The following is a 25,439-nucleotide window of genomic DNA, read 5'->3' as shown; positions in this document are numbered from 1 at the left end:
TTGTGATCTATTTGCCTTTTTGTTTTACGGGGTGAAGGGAGAGCGAAAACTTAAAGTTTTGATTTACGATCAAAGTGTACAGCTAAAATGGAAATGCACAATGCAAACATATAGAGAGAGATAATTCCAAAGAGTGTCTGTAATTTTTAGGGATAGTAAACTCTTTTTTGTTTTTATATATCTTGTTTTGCAATCATCGGGAAAAGGAGTAGCGGGGGATTTTTAATTAAGTGTTGACTCCCAATCCATAAGTCATTTCCTACAAAATTATAGCCCATTAGGCATGATAAATCACTTTACAATCATCTATGATTGTTAGGTCAGCTTTTTTGTAAATGGGCAAAATCATAGCTTTTTTTACTCGGGTAAATATCCCACAACACGTTCACTTGAAAATTTAAGGAACGTTTTTTATTCTCTATAAAACGTTTGGATCCATAGGTCATTTGCATCTTTAACATGTTTCAAGCATGCAAAATCGATTTTTAAAACATGTGTAGAAGAAATCTCTTCCTTATAAAATTCCAAGCTATTTGGGTTGAACTAGTGAAATTTCCCAAACTTGGATAACAAACTTTTGTGTTCATTTGTGGTGTGTGAATAAAATTTCTTTACTAAAATTTATTATTTTTTAAACCTTTTTCCATACATAAACTCTAAAACTTTCATTTTGTTGTGATCTATTTGCCTTTTTTGTTTACGGGATGAAGGGAGAGCGAAAAACTCAAAGTTTTTATTTAAGAATAAAGTATACATCTAAAATGGACAATGCACAAATTTGGAGAGAGATAATTCCAAAGAGTGTCTTTAATTTTTAGGGATTGTAAACTCTTTTCAGTTCTAATGTTTCAAGTTTTGCAATCGTCAGGAAAAGGGGGAGGCGGGGGATTTTTAACTGAGTTTAGACTCCCAAACCATAAGTCATTTCTTAAAAAAATATTACCAGTTACGCAAGATAAATCACTTTACAATCATCTATGATTGTTAAGTCAGCTTTTTGTAAATGGGCAAAATAATGGCTTGTTGGACTCGGGTAAATTTCCCACGGCACGTTCACTTGAGAATTTAATGTGTTTATTATTCTCTTTAAAAGGTTTGGATCCATAGGTAATTTTCATCTTTAACATGTTTAGCGCATACATTTCTATTTTTAAAACATGCGTAGAGGAAATCTGCTTCTTATAAAATTCCAAGTTATTAGGATTGAAGTAGTGGATTTCCCAAACTTGGATAACAAAACTTTTGTGTTCATTTGTGGGGTGTGAATAAAATTTCTTACTTACATTTGTTATTGTTTTAAATTTTTTCCATACATAAACTCTAAAATTTTCATTTTCTTGTGATCTTTTAGTCTTTTTTGTTTACAGGTTGAAGGGAGAGCGAAAACTCAAAGTTTTGATTTAAGAACAAAGTATACATCTAAAATGGAAATGCACAATGCACAAATGTAGAGAGAGATAATTCCAAAGTGTGTCTGTAATTTTTAGGGATTTTAAACTCTTTTCAGTTTTTAAATATCAGGTTTTGCAATTGTCGAGAAAAGAGGGAGGCGGGGGATTTTTAACTCACTATTGACTCCCAATGCATAAGCCATTTCTTACAAAAATATAGCCCGTTACGCATTGTAAATCACTTTACAATCATCTATGATTGTTAGGTCAGGTTTTATTAAATAGGCAAAATAATGGCTTGTTTGACTCGAGTAAAATCCCACCGTACATTCAGTTGAGAATTTAATGAGCGTTTGTTATTATCTATAAAAGGTTTGGATCCATAGGTGATTTGCATCATTAACATGTTTCAGGCATGCATATTCATTTTTAAAATATGTGTAGAAGAAATCTCTTTCTTATAAAATTCCATGCTATTAGGGTTGAACTAGTGGAATTTCCCAAACTTGGATAAAAAAAACTTTTGTGTTCATTTGTGGTGTGTGAATAAAATATCTTTACTTACATTTGTTATTGCTTTAAATTTTTTCCAGACATAAACTCTAAAACTTTCATATTTTTGTGATTTGTTTGCCCTTTTTGTTCACGGGGTGAAGGGAGAGCGTAAACTCAATGTTTTGATTTGAGAAAAAAGTATAGATCTAAAATGGAAATGCACAATTCAAAAATATAGAGGGAGATAATTCCATAGAGTGTCTGTAATTTTTAGGGATTTTAAACTCTTTTAAGTTTTTATATATCAGGTTTTGCAATCGACGGGAAAAGGGGGAGGGGGGGGATTTTTAACTAAGTGTTGATTCCCAATCCATAAGTCATTTCTTACAAAAATATGCCTCCTTACGATTGATAAATCACTTTACAATCACCTATTATTGTTAGGTCAGGTTTTATTAAATGGGCAAAATAAGGGCTTGTTTGACTAGGGTAAATATCCTACCGCACGTTCACTTGAGAATTTAATGAGTGTTTGTCATTCTCGTAGAAAGGTTTGGATTCATAGGTCATTTGCATCTTTAATATGTTTCAAGCATGCATATCTGTTTTTAAAACATGTGTAGAAGAAATCTCTTTCTTATAAACTTCCAAGCTATTAGGGTTGAACTAGTGGAATTTCCCAAACTTGGATAACAAAAATTTTGTGTTCCTTTTTGGTGTGTCAATAAAATTTAATTACTTACATTTTTTATTGTTTAAAATGTTTCCACATATAAACTCAAAATATTTCTTTTTGTAGTGATCTATTTGCCTTTTTTGTTTATGGGGCGAAGGCATAGCGAAAACTCAAAATTTTTATTTAAGAACAAAGTATACATATAAAATGGAAATTCACAATGCACAAATATAGAGAAAGATAATTCCAAAGAGTGTCTATAACTTTTAGGGATTCTAAACTCTTTTCAGTTTTTATATATCAGGTTTTGCAATCGTCGGGAAAAGGGTGAGGCGGGGGATTTTTAACTGAGTGTTGACTCCCAAACCATAAGTCATTTCTTAAAAAAATATAGCCCGTTACACATGTTAAATTAGTTTACAATCATCTATAAATGTTAGGTCAGCTTTTAAAAATGGGCAAAATAATGGCTTGTTTGACTCTGGTAAATATCCCACCGCACGTTCACTTGAGAATTTAATGAGCGTTTATTATTCTCTTTAAAAGGTTTGGATCCATAGGAGATTTGCATCATTAACATGTTTCAGGCATGCATATCCATTTTTAAAACATGTGTAGAAGAAATCTTTTTCTTATAAAATCCCAAGTTATTAGGGTTAAACTAGTGGAATTTCCCAAACTTGGGTAACAAAACTTTTGTGTTCATTTGTGTTGTGTGAATAAAATATCTTTACTTACATTTTTTATTGTTTTAAATTTTTTCTATGCAAAAACTCTAAAATTTTCATTTTTTTGTGATTTGTTTGCCTTTTTTGTTCACGGGGTCAAGGGAGAGCGTAAACTCAATGTTTTGATTTGAGAAAAAAAGTATAGATCTAAAATGGAAATGCACAATTCAAAAATTTGGAGAGAGATAATTTCATAGAGTGTCTGTATTTTGAGGGATTTTAAACTCTTTTAAGTTTTTATATATCAGGTTTTGCAATCGACGGGAAAATGGGGAGGCGGTGGATTTTTAACTGAATGTTGACTCCCAATCCATAAGTCATTTCTTACAAAAATATACCTCGTTACAATTGATAAATTACTTTAAAATCATCTATGATTGTTAGGTCAGGTTTTACTAAATGGGATAAATAAGGGCTTGTTTGACTCCGGAAAATATCCCACCGCACGTTCACTTGAGAATTTAATGAGTGTTTATCATTCTATTTGAAAGGTTTGGATTCATAGGTCATTTGCATCTTTAACATGTTTCAAGCATGCATATCTGTTTTTAAAACATGTGTAGAAGAAATCTCTTTCTTATAAACTTCCAAGCTATTAGGGTTAAACTAGTGGAATTTCCCAAACTTGGATAACAAAACTATTTTGTTCATTTGTGGTGTGTCAATAAAATTTCATTACTTACATTTGTTATTGTTTAAAATTTTTCCACATATAAACTCAAAATTTTTTCATTTTGTAGTGATCGATTTGCCTTTTTAGTTTACGGGGTGAAGGGAAAGCGAAAACTCAAAATTTTTATTTAAGAACAAAGTATACATCTAAAATGGAAATTCACAATGCACAAATGTAGCGAAAGATAATTCCAAAGAGTGTCTATAACTTTCTAGGATTTTAAACTTTTTTCAGTTCTTATATATCAGGTTTTGCAATCGTCGGGAAAAGGGGGAGGCGAGGGATTTTTAACTGAGTGTTGACTCCCAATCCATAAGTCATTTCTTACAAAAATATAGCCCGTTACGCATGTTAAATCACTTTATATCATCTATGGTCAGCTTTTAAAAATGGGCAAAATAATGGCTTGTTTGACTCTGGTAAATATCCCACTGCACGTTCACTTGAGAATTTAATGAGCGTTTGTTATTCTTTTTAAAAGGTTTGGATCCATAGGAGATTTGCATCATTAACATGTTCCAGGCATGCATATCCATTTTTAAAACATGTGTAGAAGAAATCTCTTTCTTATAAAATCCAAAGTTATTAGGGTTGAACTAGTGGAATTTGCCAAACTTGGATAACAAAACTTTTGTGTTCATTTGTGGTGTGTGAATAAAATATCTTTACTCACATTTTTTATTGTTTTAAATTTTTTCTATACAGAAACTCTAAAATTTTCATTTTTTTTGTGATTTGTTTGCCTTTTTTGTTCACGGGGTGAAGGGAGAGCGTAAACTCAATGTTTTGATTTGAGATAAAAGTATAGATCTAAAATGGAAATGCACAATTCAAAAATGTAGAGAGAGATAATTCCTTAGAGTGTCTGTAATTTTTAGGGATTTTAAACTCTTTTAAGTTTTTATATATCAGGTTTTGCAATCGACGGGAAAATGGGGAGGCGGTGGATTTTTAAGTGAATGTTGACTCCCAATCCATAAGTCATTTCTTACCAAAATATACCTCGTTATGTTTGATAAATCACTTTACAATCATCTATGATTGTTAGGTCAGGTTTTATTAAATGGACAAAATAAGGGCTTGTTTGACTAGGGAAAATATCCCACCGCAGTTCACTTGAGAATTTAATGAGTGTTTATCATTCACTTTTAAAGGTTTGGATTCATAGGTCATTTGCATATTTAACATGTTTCAAGCATGCATATCCGATTTTAAAACATGTGTAGAAGAAATCTCTTTCTGATAAACTTCCCAGCTATTAGGGTTGAACTAGTGGAATTTCGCAAACTTGGACAACAAAACTTTTGTGTTCTTTTGTGGTGTGTCAATAAAATTTCATTACTTACATTTGTTATTGTTTAAAATTTTTCCGCATATAAACTCAAAATATTTTCATATTGTAGTGATCGATTTGCCTTTTTTGTTTACGGGGTGAAGGGATAGCGAAAACTCAAAATTTTTATTTAAGAACAATGTATACATCTAAAATGGAAATTCACAATGCACAAATGTAGAGAAAGATAATTCCAAAGAGTGTCTATAACTTTTAGGGATTTTAAACTCTTTTCAGTTTTTATATATCAGGTTTTGCAATCGTCTGGAAAAGGGGGAGGCGGGGGATTTTTAACTGAGTGTTGACTCCCAATCCATAAGTCATTTCTTACAAAAATATAACCCATTACACATGTTAAATCAGTTTACAATCGTTAATGATTGTTAGGTCAGCTTTTAAAAATGGGCAAAATAATGGCTTCTTTCACTCAGGTAAATATCCCACCGCACGTTCACTTGAGAATTTCATGAGCGTTTGTTATTCTGTTTAAAAGGTTTGGATCCAAAGGAGATTTGCATCATTAACATGTTTCAGGCATGCATATCCATTTTTAAAACATGTGTAGAAGAAATCTATTTCTTATAAAATCCCAAGTTATTAGGGTTGAACTAGTGGAATTTCCCAAACTAGGATAACAAAACTTTTGTGTTCATTTGTGGTGTGTGAATAAACTATCTTTACTTACATTTTTTTTTTGTTTTAAATTTTTTCCATACAGAAACTCTTAAATTTTCATTTTTTTGTGATTTGTTTGCCTTTTTTGTTCACGGGGTGAAGGGAGAGCGTAAACTCAATGTTTTGATTTGAGAAAAAAGTATAGAACTAAAATGGAAATTCACAATTCAAAAATTTTGAGAGAGATAATTCCATAGAGTGTCTATAATTTTTAGGGATTTTAAACTCTTTTAAGTTTTTATATATCAAGTTTTGCAATCGACGGGAAAATGGGGAGGCGGTGGATTTTTAACTGAATGTTGACTCCCAATTCTTACAAAAAAATACCCCATTACGATTGATTAATCACTTTATAATCATCTATGATTGTTAGGATAGGTTTTATTAAATGGGCAAAATAAGGGCATGTTTGAATCGAGAAAATATCCCACCGCACGTTCACTTGAGAATTTAATGAGTGTTTGTCATTCTCTTTGAAAGGTTTGGATTCATAGGTAATTTGCATATTTAACATGTTTCAAGCATGCATATCCTTTTTTAAAACATGCGTAGAAGAAATCTCTTTCTTATAAACTTCCAAGCTATTAGGGTTGAACTAGTGGAATTTCCCAAACTTGGATAACAAAACTTTTGTGTTCATTTGTGGTGTGTCAATAAAATTTCATTACTTACATTTTTTATAGTTTAAAATTTTTCCTCATATAAACTCAAAATATTTTCATTTTGTAGTGATCGATTTGCCTTTTTTGTTTTCGAGGTGAAGGGATAGAGAAAACTCAAATTTTTTATTTAAGAACAAAGTATACATCTAAAATGGAAATTCATAATGCACAAATGTAGAGAAAGATAATTCCAAAGAGTGTCTATAACTTTTAAGGATTTTAAACTCTTTTCAATTTTTATATATCAGGTTTTGCAATTGTCGGGAAAAGGGGGAGGCGGGGTATTTTTAACTGAGTGTTGACTCCCAATCCATAAGTCATTTCTTAAAAAAATATAGCCCGTTATGCTTGTTAAATCACTTTAAAATCATCTATCATTGTTAAGTCAGCTTTTAAAAATGGGTAAAAGAATGGCCTGTTTGACTCGGGTAAATATCCCACCGCACGTTCACTTGAGAATTTAATGAGCGTTTGTTATTCTTTGTAAAAGGTTTGGATCCATAGGAGATTTGCATCATTAACATGTTTCAGGCATGCATATCAATTTTTAAAACATGTGTGGAAGAAATCTCTTTCTTATAAAATCCCAAGTTATTAGGGTTGAACTAGTGGAACTTCCCAAACTTGGATAACAAAACTTTTGTGTTCATTTGTGGTGTGTGAATAAAATATCTTTACTTACATTTTTTATTGTTTAAAATTTTTTGCATACAGAAACTCTTAAATTTTCATTTTTTTTGTGATTTGTTTACCCTTTTTGGTCACGTGGTGAAGGGAGAGCGTAAATTCAATGTTTTGATTTGAGAAAAAATTATAGATCTAAAATGGAAATGCACAATTAAAAAATGTAGAGAGAGATAATTCCATAGTGTGTCTTTAATTTTTAGGGATTTTAAACTCTTTTAAGTTTTTATATATCAGGTTTTGCAATCGACGGGAAAATGGGGAGGCGGTGGATTTTTAACTGAATGTTGACTCCCAATCCATAAGTCATTCCTTACAAAAATATACCCCGTAACGATTGATAAATCACTTTACAATCATCTATGTTTGTTAGGTCAGGTTTTATTAAATGGGCAAAATAAGGGCTTGTTTGACTCGGGAAAATATCCCACCGCACGTTCACTTGATAATTTAATGAGTGTTTCTCATTCTCTTTGAAAGGTTTGGATTCATAGGTCATTTGCATCTTTAACATGTTTCAAGCATACATATCCATTTTTAAAACATGTGTAGAAGAAATCTTTTTCTTATAAACTTCCATGTTATTAGGGATGAACTAGTGGAATTTCCCAAACTTATATAACAAAACTTTTGTGTTCATTTGTGGTATGTCAATAAAATTCCATTACTTACATTTGTTATTTTTTAAATTTTTTCCGCAAATAAACTCAAAATATTTTCATGTTGTAGTGATCGATTTGCCTTTTTTGTTTACGGGGTGAAGGGATAACGAAATCTCAAAATTTTTATTAAAGAACAAAGTATACATCTAAAATGGAAATTCACAATGCAAAAATGTACAAAAAGATAATTCCAATGAGTGTCCATAACTTTTAGGGATTTTAAACTCTTTTCAGTTTTTATATATCAGGTTTTGCAATCGTCTGGAAAAGGGGGAGGCGGGGGATTTTTAACTGAGTGTTGACTCCCAATTCATAAGTCATTTCTTACAAAAATATAGCCAGTTACGCTTGTTAAATCACTTTACAATCATCTATGATTGTTAGGTCAGCTTTTAAAAATGGGCAAAATAATGGTTTGTTTGACTCAGGTAAATATCTCACCGCACGTTCACTTGAGAATTTAATGAGCGTTTATTATTCTCTTTAAAAGGTTTGGATCCATAGGAGATTTGCATCACTAACATGTTTCAGGCATGCATATCCATATTTAAAACATGCATAGAAGAAATCTCTTTCTTATAAAATCCAGAGCTATTAGGGTTGAACTAGTGGAATTTCCCATACTTGGATAATAAAACTTTTGTGTTCATTTTTGGTTTGTGAATAAAAGTTATTTACTTAAATTTTTTATTGTTTGAAATTTTTTCCATACATAAACTCTTAAATTTTCATTTTTTTTGTGATTTGTTTGCCTTTTTTGTTCATGGTGTGAAGGGAGAGCGTAAACTCAATGTTTTTATTTGAGAAAAAAGTATAGATCTAAAATAGAAATGCAGAATTAAAAATGTATAGAGAGATAATTGCATAGAGTGTCTGTAATTTTTAGAGATTTTAAACTCTTTTAAGTTTTTATATATCAGGTTTTGCAATTGACGGGAAAAGGGGGAGGCGGCCGATTTTTAACAGAGTGTTGACTCCCAATAAATAAGTCATTTCTTAAAAAAATATACCTCGTTACGATTGATAAATCACTTTACAATCATCTAATATTGTGAGGTCAGGTTTTATTAAATGGGAAAAATAAGGGCTTGTTTGTTTGCGAAAACATCCCACCACACGTTCACTTGAGAATTTAATGAGTGTTTGTTATTCTCTCTTAATGGTTTGGATCCATAGGTCATTTGTGTCTTTAACATGTTTCAAGCATGCATATCCATTTTTAAAACATGTGTAGAAGAAATCTCTTTCTTATAAACTTCCATGCTATTAGGGTTGAACTAGTGGAATTTCCCAAACTTGGATAACAAAACTTTTGTGTTCATTTGTGGTGTGTCAATAAAATTTCTTTACTTACATTTTTTATTGTTTAAAATTTTTCCGTACATAAACTCAAAAATTTTCATTTTGTAGTGATCGATTTGCCTTTTTTGTTTACGAGGTGAAGGGATAGCGAAAACTCAAAATTTTTATTTAAGAACAAAGTATACATCTAAAATGGAAATTCACAGTGCACAAATGTAGAGAAAGATAATTCCAAAGAGTGTCTGTAATTTTTTGGGATTTTAAACTCTTTTCAAGTTTTATATATCAGGTTTTGCAAACGTCGGGAAAAGGGGGAGGCAAGGGTTTTTTAACTGAGTGTTGACTCCCAATCCATACGTAATTTCTTAACAAAAATATAGCCCATTACGCATGATAAATCACTGTACAATCATCTATGATTGTTAGGTCAATTTTTTGTAAATGGGCAAATAATGGCTTGTTTGACTCGGGTAAATATCCCACCGTACGTTTACTTGAGAATTTAATGAGTGTTTGTTATTCTCTTCAAAAGGTTTGGATCTATAGGTAATTTGCATCTTTAACATGTTTCAAGCATGCGTATCCATTTTTAAAACATGTGTAGAAGAAATATGTTTCTTATAAAATTCCAAGCTACTTGGGTTGAACTAGTGAAATTTCCAAAACTTGGATAAAAAAACTTTTGTGTTTATTTGTAGTGTGTGAATAAAATTTCCTTACTTATATTTGTTATTGTTTTAAATTTTTTCCATACATAAACTCTAAAATTTTCATTTTCTTGTGAACAATTTAGCTTTTTTTATTTACGGGGTGATGGGCGAGCGAAAACTGAAAGTTTTATTTAAGAACAAAGTATTCATCTAAAATAGAAATGTACAATGCACAAATGTTGAGAGAGATAATTCCAAAGAGTGTCTGTAGCTTTTAGGGATTTTAAACTCTTTTCAGTTTTTATATATCAGGTTTTTCAATCGTTGGGAAAATGGGGACTCCCAATCCATTAGTCATTTCTTACAAAAATATAGCCCGTGATGCTTGATAAATCACTTTACAATCATCTATGATTGTTTGGTCAACTTTTTGTAAATGGGCAAAATAATGGCTTGTTTGACTCAGGTAAATATCCCACCACACGATCACTTGAGAATTTAATGAGCGTTTGTTATTCTCTTTAAAAGGTTTGGATCCATAGGTCATTTGCATCTTTAACATGTTTCAAGCATGCATATCCATTTTTAGAACAAGTGTGGAAGAAATCTCTTTCTTAAAAATTTCCAAGCAATTAGGGTGGAACAAGTGGAATTTCCCAAACTTGGAAAACAAAACTTTTGTGGTCATTTGTAGTATGTGAAAAAATTTCTTTACTTACATTTGTTATTGTTTTAATTTTTTTCCGTACAAAAACTCTAAAATTTTCCATTTGTTGTGATCTATTTGCCTTTTTTGTTTATGGAGGTGAAGGGAGAGCAAAAACTCAAAGTTTTGATTTAAGAAAAAAGTAAACATCTAAAATGGAAATGCACAAATGTAAAGAGAGATAATTCCACAGAGTGTGTATAATTTTTAGGGATTTTAAACTCTTTTCGATTTTTATATATCAGGTTTTGCAATCATCGGGAAAAGGGGGAGGCGGGGGATTTTGAATTGAGTGTTGACTCCCAATCCATAATTCCTTTTTTTAAAAAAAAATAGCCCGTTACGTATGATAAATCACTTTACAATCAGCTATAATTGTTAGGTCAGGTTTTTGTAAATGTGCAAAATAATGGCTTGTTTGACTCAGGTAAATATCCCACCGTACGTTCACTTGAGTATTTAATGAGCGTTGGTTATTCTCTTTAAAAGGTTTGTATCCATAGGTCATTAGCATCTTTAACATGTTTCAAGCATGCATATCCATTTTTAAAACATGTCTATAAGAAATCTCTTTCTTATAAAATTCCTAGCTATTAGGGTTGAACTAGAGGAATTTCCCAATCTTGGATATCAAAACTTTTCTATTCGTTTGAGCTGTGTGAATAAAAAATTTTACTTACATTTGTTATTGTTTTAAACTTTTTCCCTAAATAAACTCTAAAAGTTTCATTTTTTTGTGATCTATTTGCCTTTTTTTTTACGGAGTGAAGGGAGAGCGAAAACTCAAAGTTTTGATATGAGAAAAATGTGTACATCTATAATGGAAATGCAGAATATGCAAATGTGGAGAGAGATAATTCCAAATAGTGTCTGTAATTTTTAGGGATTGTAAACTCTTTTAAGTTTTTATATATCAAGTTTTACAATCGTCGGGAAAAGGGTGAGGCTGATGATTTTTAACTGAGTGTTGACTCCTAATCCATAAGTCATTTCTTACAAAAATATAGCCCGTTACACATGATATTTCACTTTACAATCATCTATGATTGTTAGGTCAACTTTTTGTAAATGGGCAAAATAATGGCTTGTTTGACTCGGGTAAATATCCTACCGAACATTCACTTCAAAATTTAATGTGCATTTGTTATTCTCTACAAAAGTTTTGGATCCATAGGTCATTTTGCATCTTTAACATGTTTCAAGCATGCATATCCATTTTAAAACATGTGTAGAATAAATCTCTTTCTTATAAAATTCCAAGCTATTAGGGTTGAACTAGTGGAATTTAACAAACTTGGATAACAAAACTTTTGTGTTCATTTGTAGTGTGAATAAAATTTCTACCTTACATAAACTCTAAAATATTCATTTTGTTTTGATCTTTTTGCCTTTTTTTTTACGGGGTGAAAGGAGAGCGAAAACTCAATGTTTTGATTTAAGAAAAAAGTTTACATCTAAAATGGAAATACAGAATGGACAAATGTAGAGAGAGATAATTCAAAACAGTGTCTGTAATTTTTAGGGATTTTAAACTCTTTTCAATTTTTATATGTCAGGTTTTGCAATCGTCAGGAAAGGGAGGAGGCGGGGGATTTTTAACTGAGTGTTAACTCTAAACCCATAAGTCATTTCTTAAAAAAATATAGATTGTTAAGCATGATAAATCACTTTAGAATCATCTATGACTGTTAGGTCAGCTTTTTGAAAAAGGGAAAAATAATGGCTTGTTTGACTCCGGTAAATATCCCACCGGATGTTCACTTGAGAATTTAATGAGCGTTTGTTATTCTCTTTAAAAGGTTTGGATCCGTTGGTCATTTGCATCCTTAAAATGTTTCAACCATGCATATCCATTTTAAAAACTTGTGTAGAAGAAATCTCTTTCTTATAAAATTCCAAGCTATAAGGGTTGTACTAGTGGAATTTTCCAAACTTGGATAACAAAACTTTTGTGTTAATTTGTGGTGTGTGAATCAAATTTCTTTACTTTTTTTGTTTTTTTTTAAATTTTTTTCATACATAAACTCTAAATTTTTCATTTTGTTGTGATCAATTTGCTTTTTGTGTTTTCGGGGTGAAGGGAGAGCGGAAACTCAAAGTTTTGATTTAATAAAAATGAGTACATCTAATATGGAAATGCACAATGCACAAATGTAGAGAGATAATTCCATAGAGTGTTTGTAATTTTTAGGGTTAATAAACACTTTTTCAGTTTTTATATATTAGGTTTTGCATTCGTCGGGAAAAAGGGGGATCGAGGGATTTTTATCTGAGTGTTGACTCCCAATCCTTAAGTCATTTCTTACAAAAATATAGCCCATTACGCATGATAAATCCCTTTACAATCATCTATGATTGTTAGGTCAGGTTTTTGTAGATAGGCAAAATAATGGCTTGTTTGACTCGGTTAAATATCCCACCGCACGTTCACTTGGGAATTTAATGAGCGTTTGTTTTTCTCTTTAAAAGGTTTGGTTCCAGTGGTCATTTGCATCTTTTACATGTTTAAAGCATGCATATCCATTTCTAAACTATGTGTAGAAGAAATCTCTTTCTTATAAAATTCCAAGCTATTCGGGATTGAACTAGTGGAATTTCCAAAACTTGGAAAACAAACCTTTTGTGTTCATTTGTAGTGTGTGAATAAAATTTATTTACTTACAAATGGTTATTGTTTTAATTTTTTTCCATACATAAACTCTAAAATTTTCATTTTGTTGCGATCTATTTGCCTTTTTTCTTTACAGGGTAAAGGTAGAGCGAAAACTCAAAGTTTCAATTTAAGAAAAAATTATACATCTAAAATGGAAATGCACAATGCAAAAATGTAGAGAGAGGTAATTCCCAAGAGTGTCTGTAATTTTTAGGGATTTTAAACTCTTTTCAGTTTTTATATATCAGGTTTTGCAACTGTTGGGAAAAGGGGGAGGCGGGGGATTTTTAACTGAGTATTGACTCCCAATCCATAAGTCATTTCTTAAAAAAATATAGCGCATTACGCAAGATAAATCACTTTATAATAATCAATGATTGTTAGGTCAACATTTTGTAAATGGGCAAAATAATGGCTCGTTTGACTCGGGTAAATATCCCACCACATGTCACTAGATAATTTAATGAGCATTTTTTATTCTCTTTAAAAGGTTTGGATCCATAGGTCATTTTTATCTTTAACATATTTCAAGCATGCATATCCATTTTTAAAACATGTCTAGAAGAAATCTCTTTCTTATAAAACTCAAGGCTATTAGGGTTGAACTAGTGGAATTTTCCAAACGTGGATAACAAAACTTTTGTGTTCATTTGTGGTGTGTGAATAAAATTTCTTTACTTAAATTTGCTTTTTTTTGAAATTTTTTCCTTAAATAAACTCTAAAATTTTCATTTTGTTGTGATCTATTTGCCTTTTTTGTTTACGGAGCAGAAACTCAAAGTTTTTATTTAAGAAAAAAGTATACATCTAAAATGGAAATGCACAATGCATAAATGTAGATAGAGATAATTCCAAAGAGTTTCTGTAATTTTTAGGGATTTTAAACTCTTTTCAGTTTTTCTATATCAGGTTTCGCAGTCGACGGGAAAAGGCTGAGGCGGGGGATTTTTAACTGAGTGTTGACTCCCATTCCATAAGTCATTTCTTACAAATATATAGCCTGTTACGTATGTTAAATCATTTGAAAATCATCAATGATTATTAGGTCAAGTTTTATTAAATGGGCAAAATAATGGCTAGTTTGACTCGGGTAAATATGCCACCGAACGTTCACTTGAGAATTTTATGAGCGTTTGTTATTCTCTCTAAAAGGTTTGGATCCATACGTCATTTGTATGTTTAAAATGTTTCAAGAATGCATATCCATTTTTAAAACCTGTGTAGATGAAATCTCTTTCTTATAAACGTCCAAGCTATTGGGGTTGAACAAGAGGAACTTCCCAAAGTTGGATAACATAACTTCTGTGTTCATTTGTGGTCTGTGAATAAAATTTCTTTTCTTACATTTGTTATGATTTAAATTGTTTCCATACATAAACTATAAAATTTTCATTTTGTTCCGATCTATTTGCCTTTTTTGATTACGGGGTTGAAGGGAGAGCGAAAACTCAAAGTTTCGATTTAAGAAAAAAGTATACATCTAAAATGGAAATGCACAATGCACAAATGTAGAGAGAGATAATTCCAAAGAGTGTCTATAATTTTTATGGATTTTAAACTTTTTTCAGTTTTTATATATCTGGTTTCGCAATCGTTGGGAAAAGGGGGAGGTGGAGGATTTTTAACTGAGTGTTGACTCCCAATCCATAAGTAACTTCTTACAAAAATATAGCCCATTACACATGATAAATCACTTTACAATAATCTATGATTGTTAGGTCAACTTTTTGTAAAAGGGCAAAATAATGGCTTGTTTGACTCGGGTAAATATCCCACTATACGTTCACTAGATTATTTAATGAGCGTTTGTTATTCTCTTTAAAACATTTGGATCCATAGGTCATTTGCATCTTTAACACGTTTCAAGCATGCATATCCATTTTTATAACATGTGTAGAAGAAAACTCTTTCTTATAAAATTCCAAGCTATTAGGGTTGAACTAGTGGAATTTTCCAAACTCAAATAACAAAACTTTTCTGTTCATTTGTGGTGTGCGAATAAAATTTCTTTATTTACATTTGTTATTATTTTAAATTTTTTCCTTACATAAACTCAAAAATTTTTATTTTGTTGTGATCTATTTGCCTTTTTTGTTTACGGGGTGAAGGGAGAGCGACAACTTAAAGTTTTGATTTAAGAAAAAAGTATACATCTAAAATGGAAATGCAAAATGCATAAATATAGAGAATGATAATTCCAAAGAGTGTCTGTAATTTTTAGGGATCGTAAACTCTTTTCAGTTATTAAATATCAGGTTTTGCAGTCGTCGGAAAAAAGGGGATGTGGGTGATTTTAACTGAGTGTTAACTCCCAATCCATAAGTCATTTTTTACAAAAATATAGCCCGTTGCGTATGAGAAATCACTTTACAATCATCTATGATTGTTAGGTAAATTTTTTGTAAATGGGCAAAATAAAGGCTTGTTTGACTCAGGTAAATATCGCACCGCACGTTCACTTGAGAATTTAATGAGCGTTTGTTATTCTCTTTAAAAGGTTTGGATCCATAGGTTATTTGCATCTCTAACATGTTCCATGCATGCATATCCATTTTTAAAACTTGTGTAGAAGAAATCTCTTTCTTATAAACTTCCAAGGGTTGAACTAGTGGAATTTCTCAAACTTGGTTGACAAAACTTTTGTGTTCATTTTTGGTGTGTGAATAAAATTTCTTTACTTACATTGTTTTTTTTGTATAAATTTTTTCCATTCATAAACTCTAAAATTTTCATTTTTTGGTGATTTATTTGCCTTTTTTTTACGGGGTGAAGGTTGAGTGAAAACTCAAAGTTTCGATTTAAGAACAAAGTATACATCTAAAAAGAAAATACACAATGCACAAATGTAGAGAGAGATAATTCCAAAGTGTGTCTGTAATTTTTTGGGATAGTAAACTCTTTTCAGTTTTTATATATCAGGTTTCGCAATCGGCGGGAAAAGGGGGATGCGGAAGATTTTTAACTGACTGTTGACTCCCAATCCATAAGTCATTTCTTACAAAAAAAAATGTAGCTCGTTACTCATGATAAATCACTTTACAATCATCTATGATTGTTAGGTCAGTCTTTAGTAAATAGGCAAAATAATGGCTTGTTTGACTCGAGTAAATTTCCCACAGCACGTTCACTTGATAATTTAATGTGCGTTTGTTATTCTCTTTAAACGGTTTGGATCCATAGTCATTTGCATTTTAAACATGTTTCAAGCATGCATTTCAATTTTAAAAACATGTGTAGAAGAAATCATCTTTCTCATAAAATTTTCATTTTGTATTGATCTTTTCGCCTTTTTAGTTTACGGGGCGAAGGGAGAGTGAAAAATCAAAGTATACATTAAAAATGGAAATGCACAATGCACAAAGGTTGAGAGAGATAATTCCAAAGAGTGTCTGTAATTTTTAGGGATTGTAAACTCTTTTAATTTTTTATATATCAAGTTTTTTAATCGTCGAGAAAAGGAGGAGACAGGGGATTTTTAACTGAGTTTCGACTCCCAATCCATACGTCATTTCTTATAAAAATATAGCCCGTTACGCATGATAAATCACTTTACAATCATCAATGATTGTTGGGTCAGCTTTTTGTAAATCGGAAAAATAACGGCTTGTTTGACTCGGATAAATATCCCACGGCACGTTCACTTGAGAATTTAATTAGCTTTTGTTATTCTCTTTAAAAGGTTTGGATCCATAGGTCATTTGCATCTTTAACATTTATCAAGCATGCATATCCAATTCTAAAACATGGGTAGAAGAAATCTCTATCTTATAAAATTCCAAGCTATTAGGGTTGAACTAGTGGAATTTCCCAAACTCGGATAAAAAACTTTTGTGTTCAATATTGGTGTGTGAATAAAATTTCTTTACACAAATTTGTTATTGTTTTAAAATTTTTCCATACATAAACTCTAAAAGTTTCATTTTTTTATGATCTATTTTCCTTTTTTATTTATGGGGTGAAGGGAGAGCGACAACTCAAACTTTTGATTTGAGAACAAAGTATACATCTAAAATGGAAATGCACAATGCACAAATGTAGAGAGAGATAATTCCAAATAGTGTCTGTAATTTTTAGGGATTATAAACTGTTTTCCGTTTTTATATATCAGGTTTAGCAATCGTCGGGAAAAGAGGGAGGGGGATGATTTTTAACTAAGTGTTGACTCCCAATCCATAAGTAATTTCATACAAAAATATAGCCCTTTACGCATGATATATCACTTTACAATCATCTATGATTGTTAGGTCAGATTTTTGTAGATGGGCAAAATAATGGCTTGTCTGACTCAGGTAAATATCCCACCGCACGTTCAGTTGAGAATTTAATGAGCGATTGTTATACTCTTTAAATGGTTTGGATCCATAGGTCATTTGCATCTTTAACCTATTTCAAGCATGCATATCCATTTTTAAAACATGTGTAGAAGAAATCTCTTTCTTATAAAATTCCAAGCTATTGGGGTTGAACTAGTGGAAATACCCAAACTAGGATAACAAAACTTTTGTGTTCATTTTTGGTGTGTCAATAAAATTTCTTTACTTACTTTAGTTATTGTTTTACATTTTTTTATTACATAAACTCTAAAAATTTTATTTTGTTGTGATCTATTTTCCTTTTTTGTTTACGGGGAGAAGGGATAGAGAAAACTCAAAATTTTTCTTTAAGAACAACGTATACATCTAAAATCAAAATTCACAATGCACAAATTTACAGAAAGATAATTCCAAAGAGTGACTATAACTTTTAGGGATTCTAAACTCTTTTCAGTTTTTATATATTAGGTTTTGCAATCGTCAGGAAGAGGGGGAGGCGGGGGATTTTTAACTGAGTGTTGACTCCCAATCCATAAGTCATTTCTTACAAAAATATAGCCCGTTATGCATGTTAAATCACTTTACAATCATCTATAATTGTTAGGTCAGCTTTTAAAAATGGGCAAAATAAAGGCTTGTTTGACACGGGTAAATATCCCACAGCAAGTTCACTTGAGAATTTAATGAGCGTTTGTTATTCTCTTTAAAAGGTTTGGATCCATTGGAGTTTTGCATAATTAACTTGTTTCAGGCATGCATATCCATTTTTAAAACATGTGTAGAAGAAATCTCTTTCTTATAAAATCAAGCTATTAGGGTTGAACTAGTCGAATTTCCCAAACTTGGATAATAAAAACTTTTTTGTTCATTTGTGGTGTGTGAATAAAATATCTTTACTTACATTTGTTATTGTTTTAAATTTTTTCCATACATAAACTCTAAAATTTTCATTTTTTTGTGATTTATTTGCCTTGTTTGTTCACGGGGTGAAGGGAGAGCGTAAACTCAATGTTTTGATTTAAGAAAAAAGTATAGATCTAAAATGGAAATGCAGAATTAAAAAATTTAGAGAGATAATTCCATAGGGTTTGTGTAATTTTTAGGGATTTTAAACTCTTTTTAGTGTTTATATATCAGGTTTTTCAATCGACGGGAAAATGGGGAGGGGGAGAATTTTTAACTGGGAGTTGACTCCCAATCCATAATTAATTTCTTAAAAAAATATACCATGTTACGATTGATAAATCACTTTAAAACCATCTATGATTGTTAGGCCAGGTTTTATTAAATGGGCAAAATAAGGGCTTGTTTGACTCGGGTAAATAACCCACTGCACGTTCACTTGAGAATTTAATGAGTGTTTTTCATTCTCTATGAAAATTTTGGATTTATAGGTCATTTACATCTTTAACATGTTTCAAGCAGGCATATCCGTTTTTAAAACATGTGTAAAAGAAATCTCTTTCTTATAACCTTCCTAGCTATTAGGGTTGAACTAGTGGAATTTCCCAAACTTGGATAACAAAACTTTTGTGTTCATTTGTGGTGTGTCAATAAAATTTCATCACTTACATTTGTTATTGTTTAAAATTTTTCCGCATAGAAACTCAAAATTTTTCATTTTTTAGTGATCTATTTGCCTTTTATGTTTACAAGGTGAAGGGATAGCGAAAACTCAAAATTTTTATTTAAGAACAAAGTATACATCTAAAATGGAAATTCATAATGCACAAATGTAGAGAAAGATAATTCCAAAGAGTGTCTATAAATTTTAGGGATTCTAAACTCTTTTTAGTTTTTATATATCAGGTTTTGCACTCGTCGGGAAAAGGGGGAGGCGGGGGATTTTTAACTGAGTGTTGACTCCCTATCCCTAAGTCATTTCTAACAAAAATATAGCCCATTACGCATGTTAAATCACTTTACAATCATCAATGATTGTTAGGTCAGCTTTTAAAAATGGGCAAAATAATGGCTTGTTCGACTCGGGTAAATATCCCACCGCACGTTCACGTCAGAATTTAATGAGCGTTTGTTATTCTCTTTAAAAGGTTTGGATCCATAGGAGATTTGCATCAGTAACATGTTTCAGGCATGCAAATCCATTTTTAAAACATGTGTAGAAGAAATCTCCTTCTTATAAAATCCCAAGTTATTAGGGTTGAACAAGTAGAATTTCCCAAACTTGGATAACAAAACTTTTGTGTTCATTTGTGGTGTGTGTATAAAATATCTTTACTTAAATTTTTTATTGTTTAAAATTTTTTCCATACAGAAACTCTAAAATTTTCATTTTTTTTGTGATTTGTTTGCCTTTTTTGTTCACGCGGTGAAGGGAGAGCGTAAACTCAATGTTTTGATTTGAGATAAAAGTATAGATCTAAAATGGAAATGTACAATTCAAAAATGTAGAGAGAGATAATTCCATAGAGTGTCTATAATTTTTAGGGATTCTAACCTCTTTTAAGTTTTTATATATCAGGTTTTGCAATCGACGGGAAAATGGGGAGGCGGTGGATTTTTAACTAAATGTTGACTCCCAATCGATAAATCATTTCTTAAAAAAATATACCCCGTTACGATTGATAAATCACTTTACAATCATCTATGATTGTTAGGTCAGGTTTTATTAAATGGGCAAAATAAGGGCTTGTTTGACTCGGGAAAATATCCCACTGAACGTTCACTTGAGAATTTAATGAGTGTTTGTCATTCTCTTTGAAAGGTTTGGATTCATAGGTCATTTGCATCTTTAACATGTTTCAAGCATGCATATCTGTTTTTAAAACATGTGTGGAAGAAATCTCTTTCTTATAAACTTCCTAGCTATTAGGGTTGAACTAGTGGAATTTCCCAAACTTGGATAACAAAAATTTTGTGTTCATTTGTGGTGTGTCAATAAAATTTCATTACTTACATTTGTTATTGTTTAAAATTTTTCGGCATATAAACTCAAAATATTTTCATTTTGTAGTGATCGATTTGCCTTTTTTGTTTACGAGGTGAAGGGATAGCGAAAACTCAAAATTTTTATTTAAGGACAAAGTATACATCTAAAATGGAAATTCACAATGCACAAATGTGGAGAAAGATAATTCCAAAGAGTGTCTATAACTTAGGGATTCTAAACTCTTTTCCGTTTTTATATATCAGGTTTTGCAATCGTTGTGAAAAGGGGGAGGCGAGGGAATTTTAAGTGAGTGTTGACTCCCAATCCATAAGTCATTTTGTTACAAAAAAAAATAGACTGCTACGCGTGTTAAATCAATTTACAAGCATCTATGATTATTAGGTCAGCTTTTAAAAATGGGCAAAATAATGGCTTGGTTGACTCGGGTAAATATCCCACCGCACGTTCACTTGAGAATTTAATGAGCGTTTGTTATTCTCCTTAAAAGGTTTGGATCCATAGGAGATTTGCATCATTAACATGTTTCAGGCATGCATATCCATATTTAAAACATGTGTAGAAGAAATCTCTTTCTTATAAAATCCAGAGCTATTAGGGTTGAACTAGTGAAATTTCCCAAACTTGGATAACAAAACTTTTGTGTTCATTTTTGGTGTGTGAATAAAGTATCTTTACTTACATTTTTTATTGTGTTAAATTTTTTCCATACATAAACTCTTAAATTTACATTGTTTTTTTTATTTGTTTGCCTTTTTTGTTCACGGGGTGAAGGGAGAGCGTAAAATCAATGTTTTTATTTGAGAAAAAAGTATAGATCTAAAATAGAAATGCACAATTCAAAAATGTAGAGAGAGATAATTCCATAGAGTGTCTATAATTTTTAGGGGCTTTAAACTCTTTTAGGTTTTTATATATCAAGTTTTGTAATCGACGGGAAAAGGGAGAGGCGGCCGATTTTTAACAGAGTGTTGACTCCATATCCATAAGTCATTTCTTAAAAAATATACCCCGTTACGATTGATAAATCACTTTACAATCATCTATGATTGTTAGGTCAGGTTTTATTAAATGGGAAAAATAAAGGCTTGTTTGACTCGGGAAAATATCCTACCGCACGTTCACTTGAGAATTTAATGAGTGTTTGTTATTCTCTTTTAATGGTTTGGATCTATAGGTCATTTGCATCTTTAACATGTTTCAAGCATGCATATCCATTTTTAAAACATGTGTAGAAGAAATCTTTTTCTTATAAACTTCCAAGCTATTAGGGCTGAACTAGTGGAATTTCCCAAACTTGGATAACAAAACTTTTGTGTTCATTTGTGGTGTGTCAATAAAATTTCATTACTTACATTTGTTATTTTTTAAACTTTTTCCGCATATAAACTTAAAATTTTTCATTTTGTAGTGATCTATTTGCCTTTTTTGTTTTCGGGCTGAAGGGATAGCGAAAACTCAAAATTTTTATTTAAGAACAAAGTATACATATAAAATGGAAATTCACAATGCACAAATGTAGAGAAAGATAATTCCAAAGAGTGTCTATAACTTTTAGGGATTCTAAACTCTTTTCAGTTTTTATATATCAGGTTTTGCAATCGTCGGGAAAAGGGGGAGGCGGGGGATTTTTAACTGAGTGTTGACTCCCAATCCATAAGTCATTTCTTAAAAAAATATTGCCGGTAACGCATGTTAAATCACTTTACAATCATCTATGATTGTTTGGTCAGATTTTAAAAATACGAAAATAATGGCTTGTTTGACTCGGGTAAATATCCCACCGCACATTCACATGAGAATTTAAAGAGCGTTTGTTATTCTCTTTAGAAGGTTTGGATCCATAGGTGATTTGCATTATTAACATGTTTCAGGCATGCATATCCATTTTTAAAACATGTGTAGAAGAAATCTCTTTTTTATAAAATCCCAAGTTATTAGGGTTGAACTAGTGGAATTTCCCAAACTTGGATTACAAAACTTTTGTGTTCATTTGTGGTGTGTGAATAAAATATCTTTACTTACATTTGTTATTGTTTTAAATTTTTTCCATACGGAAACTCTAAAATTTTCTTTTTTTTGTGATTTGTTTGCCTTTTTTGTTCACGGGGTGAAGGGAGAGCGTAAACTCAATGTTTTGATTTGAGAAAAAAGTATAGATCTAAAATGAAAATGCACAATTCAAAAATGTAGAGAGAGATAATTCCATAGAGTGTTTGTAATTTTTAGGGATTTTAAATTCTTGTAAGTTTTTATATATCAGGATTTGCAATTGACGGGGAAATGGGGAGGCAGTGGATTTTAACTGAATGTTGACTCCCAATCCATAAGTCATTTCTCACAAAAATATACCCCGTTATGATTGATATATCACTTTACAATCATCTATGATTGTTAGTTCAGGTTTTATTAAATGGGCAAAATAAGGGCTTGTTTGGCTCGGGAGAATATCCCATCGCACGTTCACTTGAGAATTTAATGAGTGTTTGTCATTCTCTTTGAAAGGTTTGGATACATAGGTCATTTGCATCTTTAACATGTTTCAAGCATGCATATCCGTTTTTAAAACATGTGTAGAAGAAATATCTTTCTTATAAACTTCCAAGCTATTAGGGTTGAACTAGTGGAATTTCCCAAACTTGGATAACAAAACTTTTGTGTTCATTTGTGGTGTGTCAATAAAATTTCATTACTTACATTTGTTATTGTTTAAACTTTTTCCGCATATAAACTCAAAATATTTTCATTTTTTAGTGATCGATTTGCCTTTTTTGTTTACGAGGTGAAGGGATAGCGAAAACTCAAAATTTTTATTTAGGGGGGGGTTAGTGCACATGACTTAGGACATGATCTTCATGCGCATTATGCAGTTCATGTCCTGATGTCGTTTGGGGGAGCCAAAATTCATGTCATGTACATGAATATACATGAATCAAGAGTTCATGTCTAAAGAGTAACGGGTGGAAAGTGCTTTCCGCCCGATTTTGAGAATCATCCACATGACTCTCGCGTGGGCTCTCTCTGGCTCGGCCGTCTCGCTCGTTTTTTTTTTTTCGTTTCGCTCGTTTTGTTCCTGCACAGACACTCTCATTCCCGCTGCCCTCTGTCGTCTCCGTGAAGCCCAAACTCTCTGCTCCCTCTCTCGTCTCCGTCATCCCTCTCCGGTCTCCCTCTCTCCGGTCTCCTTCTCTACTACCTCCGTCTCTCGCTGTGAGCGTCCTTCGGCGTCCTTCTCCATCTCGAACTCGTTCTCCCTCTGAACTTCTCGCTCGTTTCTCCCTCTCTCTTATCTCTTTGTCTCTTCTCCCTCTCTTCTCCCTCTCTTCTCCCTTTCGGCATCTCACTCCCTTCTCCCTCACGCTATCATTTTTTCCCCCAAAAGACCTTCCAATTTCTTGCGATTTCCCCTGTTTTAGTTTCGTTTTTTTTTTATTTTGACATTTGGACTTCTCGGCCTCCCTCTCTTCTCCCTCTCTGTGTACCGTCGGAGCGCTGCCTCTGTCGGCGTTGCCCGCTGCCGTCGCCGTTGCCCATTGGCCCATCGTCGTCGCCGTTGCCCACTGGCCCATCGTCGTCGCCGTTGCCCACTAGCCCGTCGCCATCACCGTTGCCCACTGGCTCGCCCCAGACGAAGACGACGACCCTGAGGAAGACGACGATAGTTTAAAACTATCATCATTAATTTATAAAATTTAATTATAAATTGATTATTTTTATTTATTTAATACATTTATTTTATAATTACTATATTAAAAATAGTGATTTAATATTCATAATTAAAATATTTTTTAAAATAAATATTTGATAAATTATCCAATTGATATAGTTAATTAAACCAATGGTTTTAAATTTTGTAATAATATATTATTAATTAATAATACATAAAATATATTATGTACAAATATATAGTGTGTTAAATTTATGATTAGATCAATTTTTTCTCTTAAATTATTCATTTTTAGATTAAAGTATATCATATGTTATTAATAACTCCACGTATTACTTTCATTTTTTTATTTATAACGTTATTAATAACTCTATGTTATTTATAATGTTATTAATATCTCCACGTTATTTATAATGTTATTAATATCTCCACATTATTTATTTATTATTTGTAATTAATCATGTGTGTATTTCATTGGCTCATGTAATTACCATATTAATGCATAATAATATATCTAATTCAATTAATAAATATATTAATATATTTAATTATACATTAAATAATTTATTCGTGTAGTAATAATGGTTGTTTTACCTAATTTGGGGTTTAAAGAATATGTCGTAATTAAGTGTATTGTAAAGGTTTAGAGATTCTCTTTTTTTTTTTTTTTTTTCTCATGTTGGGGCACTAACACTGGAAACTGTTTTCCAGGGCACATGAAGTCGTCAACACTAACACCAAATGCGAAGACGATCTTCATGTACATGACTGACATGATCTTCATGTTCAACATGAACTTGATCTTCAAGAATCCATTTGGGGCACTAACCCCCTTAAGAACAAAGTATACATTTAAAATGGAAATTCACAATGCAAAAATGTACAAAAAGATAATTCCAAAGAGTGTCTATAACTTTTAGGGATTCTAAACTCTTTTCAGTTTTTATAAATCAGGTTTTACAATCGTCGGGAAAAGGGGGAGGCGGGGGATTTTTAACTGAGTGTTGACTCCCAATCCATAAGTCACTTCTTACAAAAATATCGCCCGTTACACATGTTAAATCACTTTACAATCATCAATGATTGTTAGGTCAGCTTTTAAAAATGGGCAAAATCATGGCTTGTTTGACTCGGGTAAATATCCCACCGCATTGTTATTCTCTTTAAAAGGTTTGGATCCATAGGAGATTTGCATCATTAACATGTTTTAGGCATGCATATCCATTTTTAAAACATGTGTAGAAGAAATCTCTTTTTTATA

General features: G+C 31.6%; 1 protein-coding gene across 1 annotated transcript; it reads right to left on the bottom strand.

Annotated features, from left to right (window-relative positions):
* Positions 1-23,420: 23,420 nt before the first annotated feature.
* LOC137954943 (uncharacterized) lies at positions 23,421-24,944 on the bottom strand. The gene is made up of 3 exons (XM_068801835.1): positions 24,871-24,944; positions 23,994-24,154; positions 23,421-23,905 (listed from the first exon to the last, which is right to left on the bottom strand). Exons 1-3 carry the CDS (start codon positions 24,942-24,944, stop codon positions 23,421-23,423), a joined length of 720 nt encoding a protein of 239 aa, XP_068657936.1.
* Between the last annotated feature and the right edge of the window lie 495 nt (positions 24,945-25,439).

The sequence above is a fragment of the Aristolochia californica genome, unplaced genomic scaffold, assembly GCF_029961685.1.
Source record: "Aristolochia californica isolate CCGP_79_NKW_82.1479 unplaced genomic scaffold, dmAriCali1.0.hap1 SCAF_2, whole genome shotgun sequence".
Lineage (NCBI taxonomy): Eukaryota > Viridiplantae > Streptophyta > Magnoliopsida > Piperales > Aristolochiaceae > Aristolochia > Aristolochia californica.
This window is presented reverse-complemented; position numbering and strand designations above follow the sequence as displayed.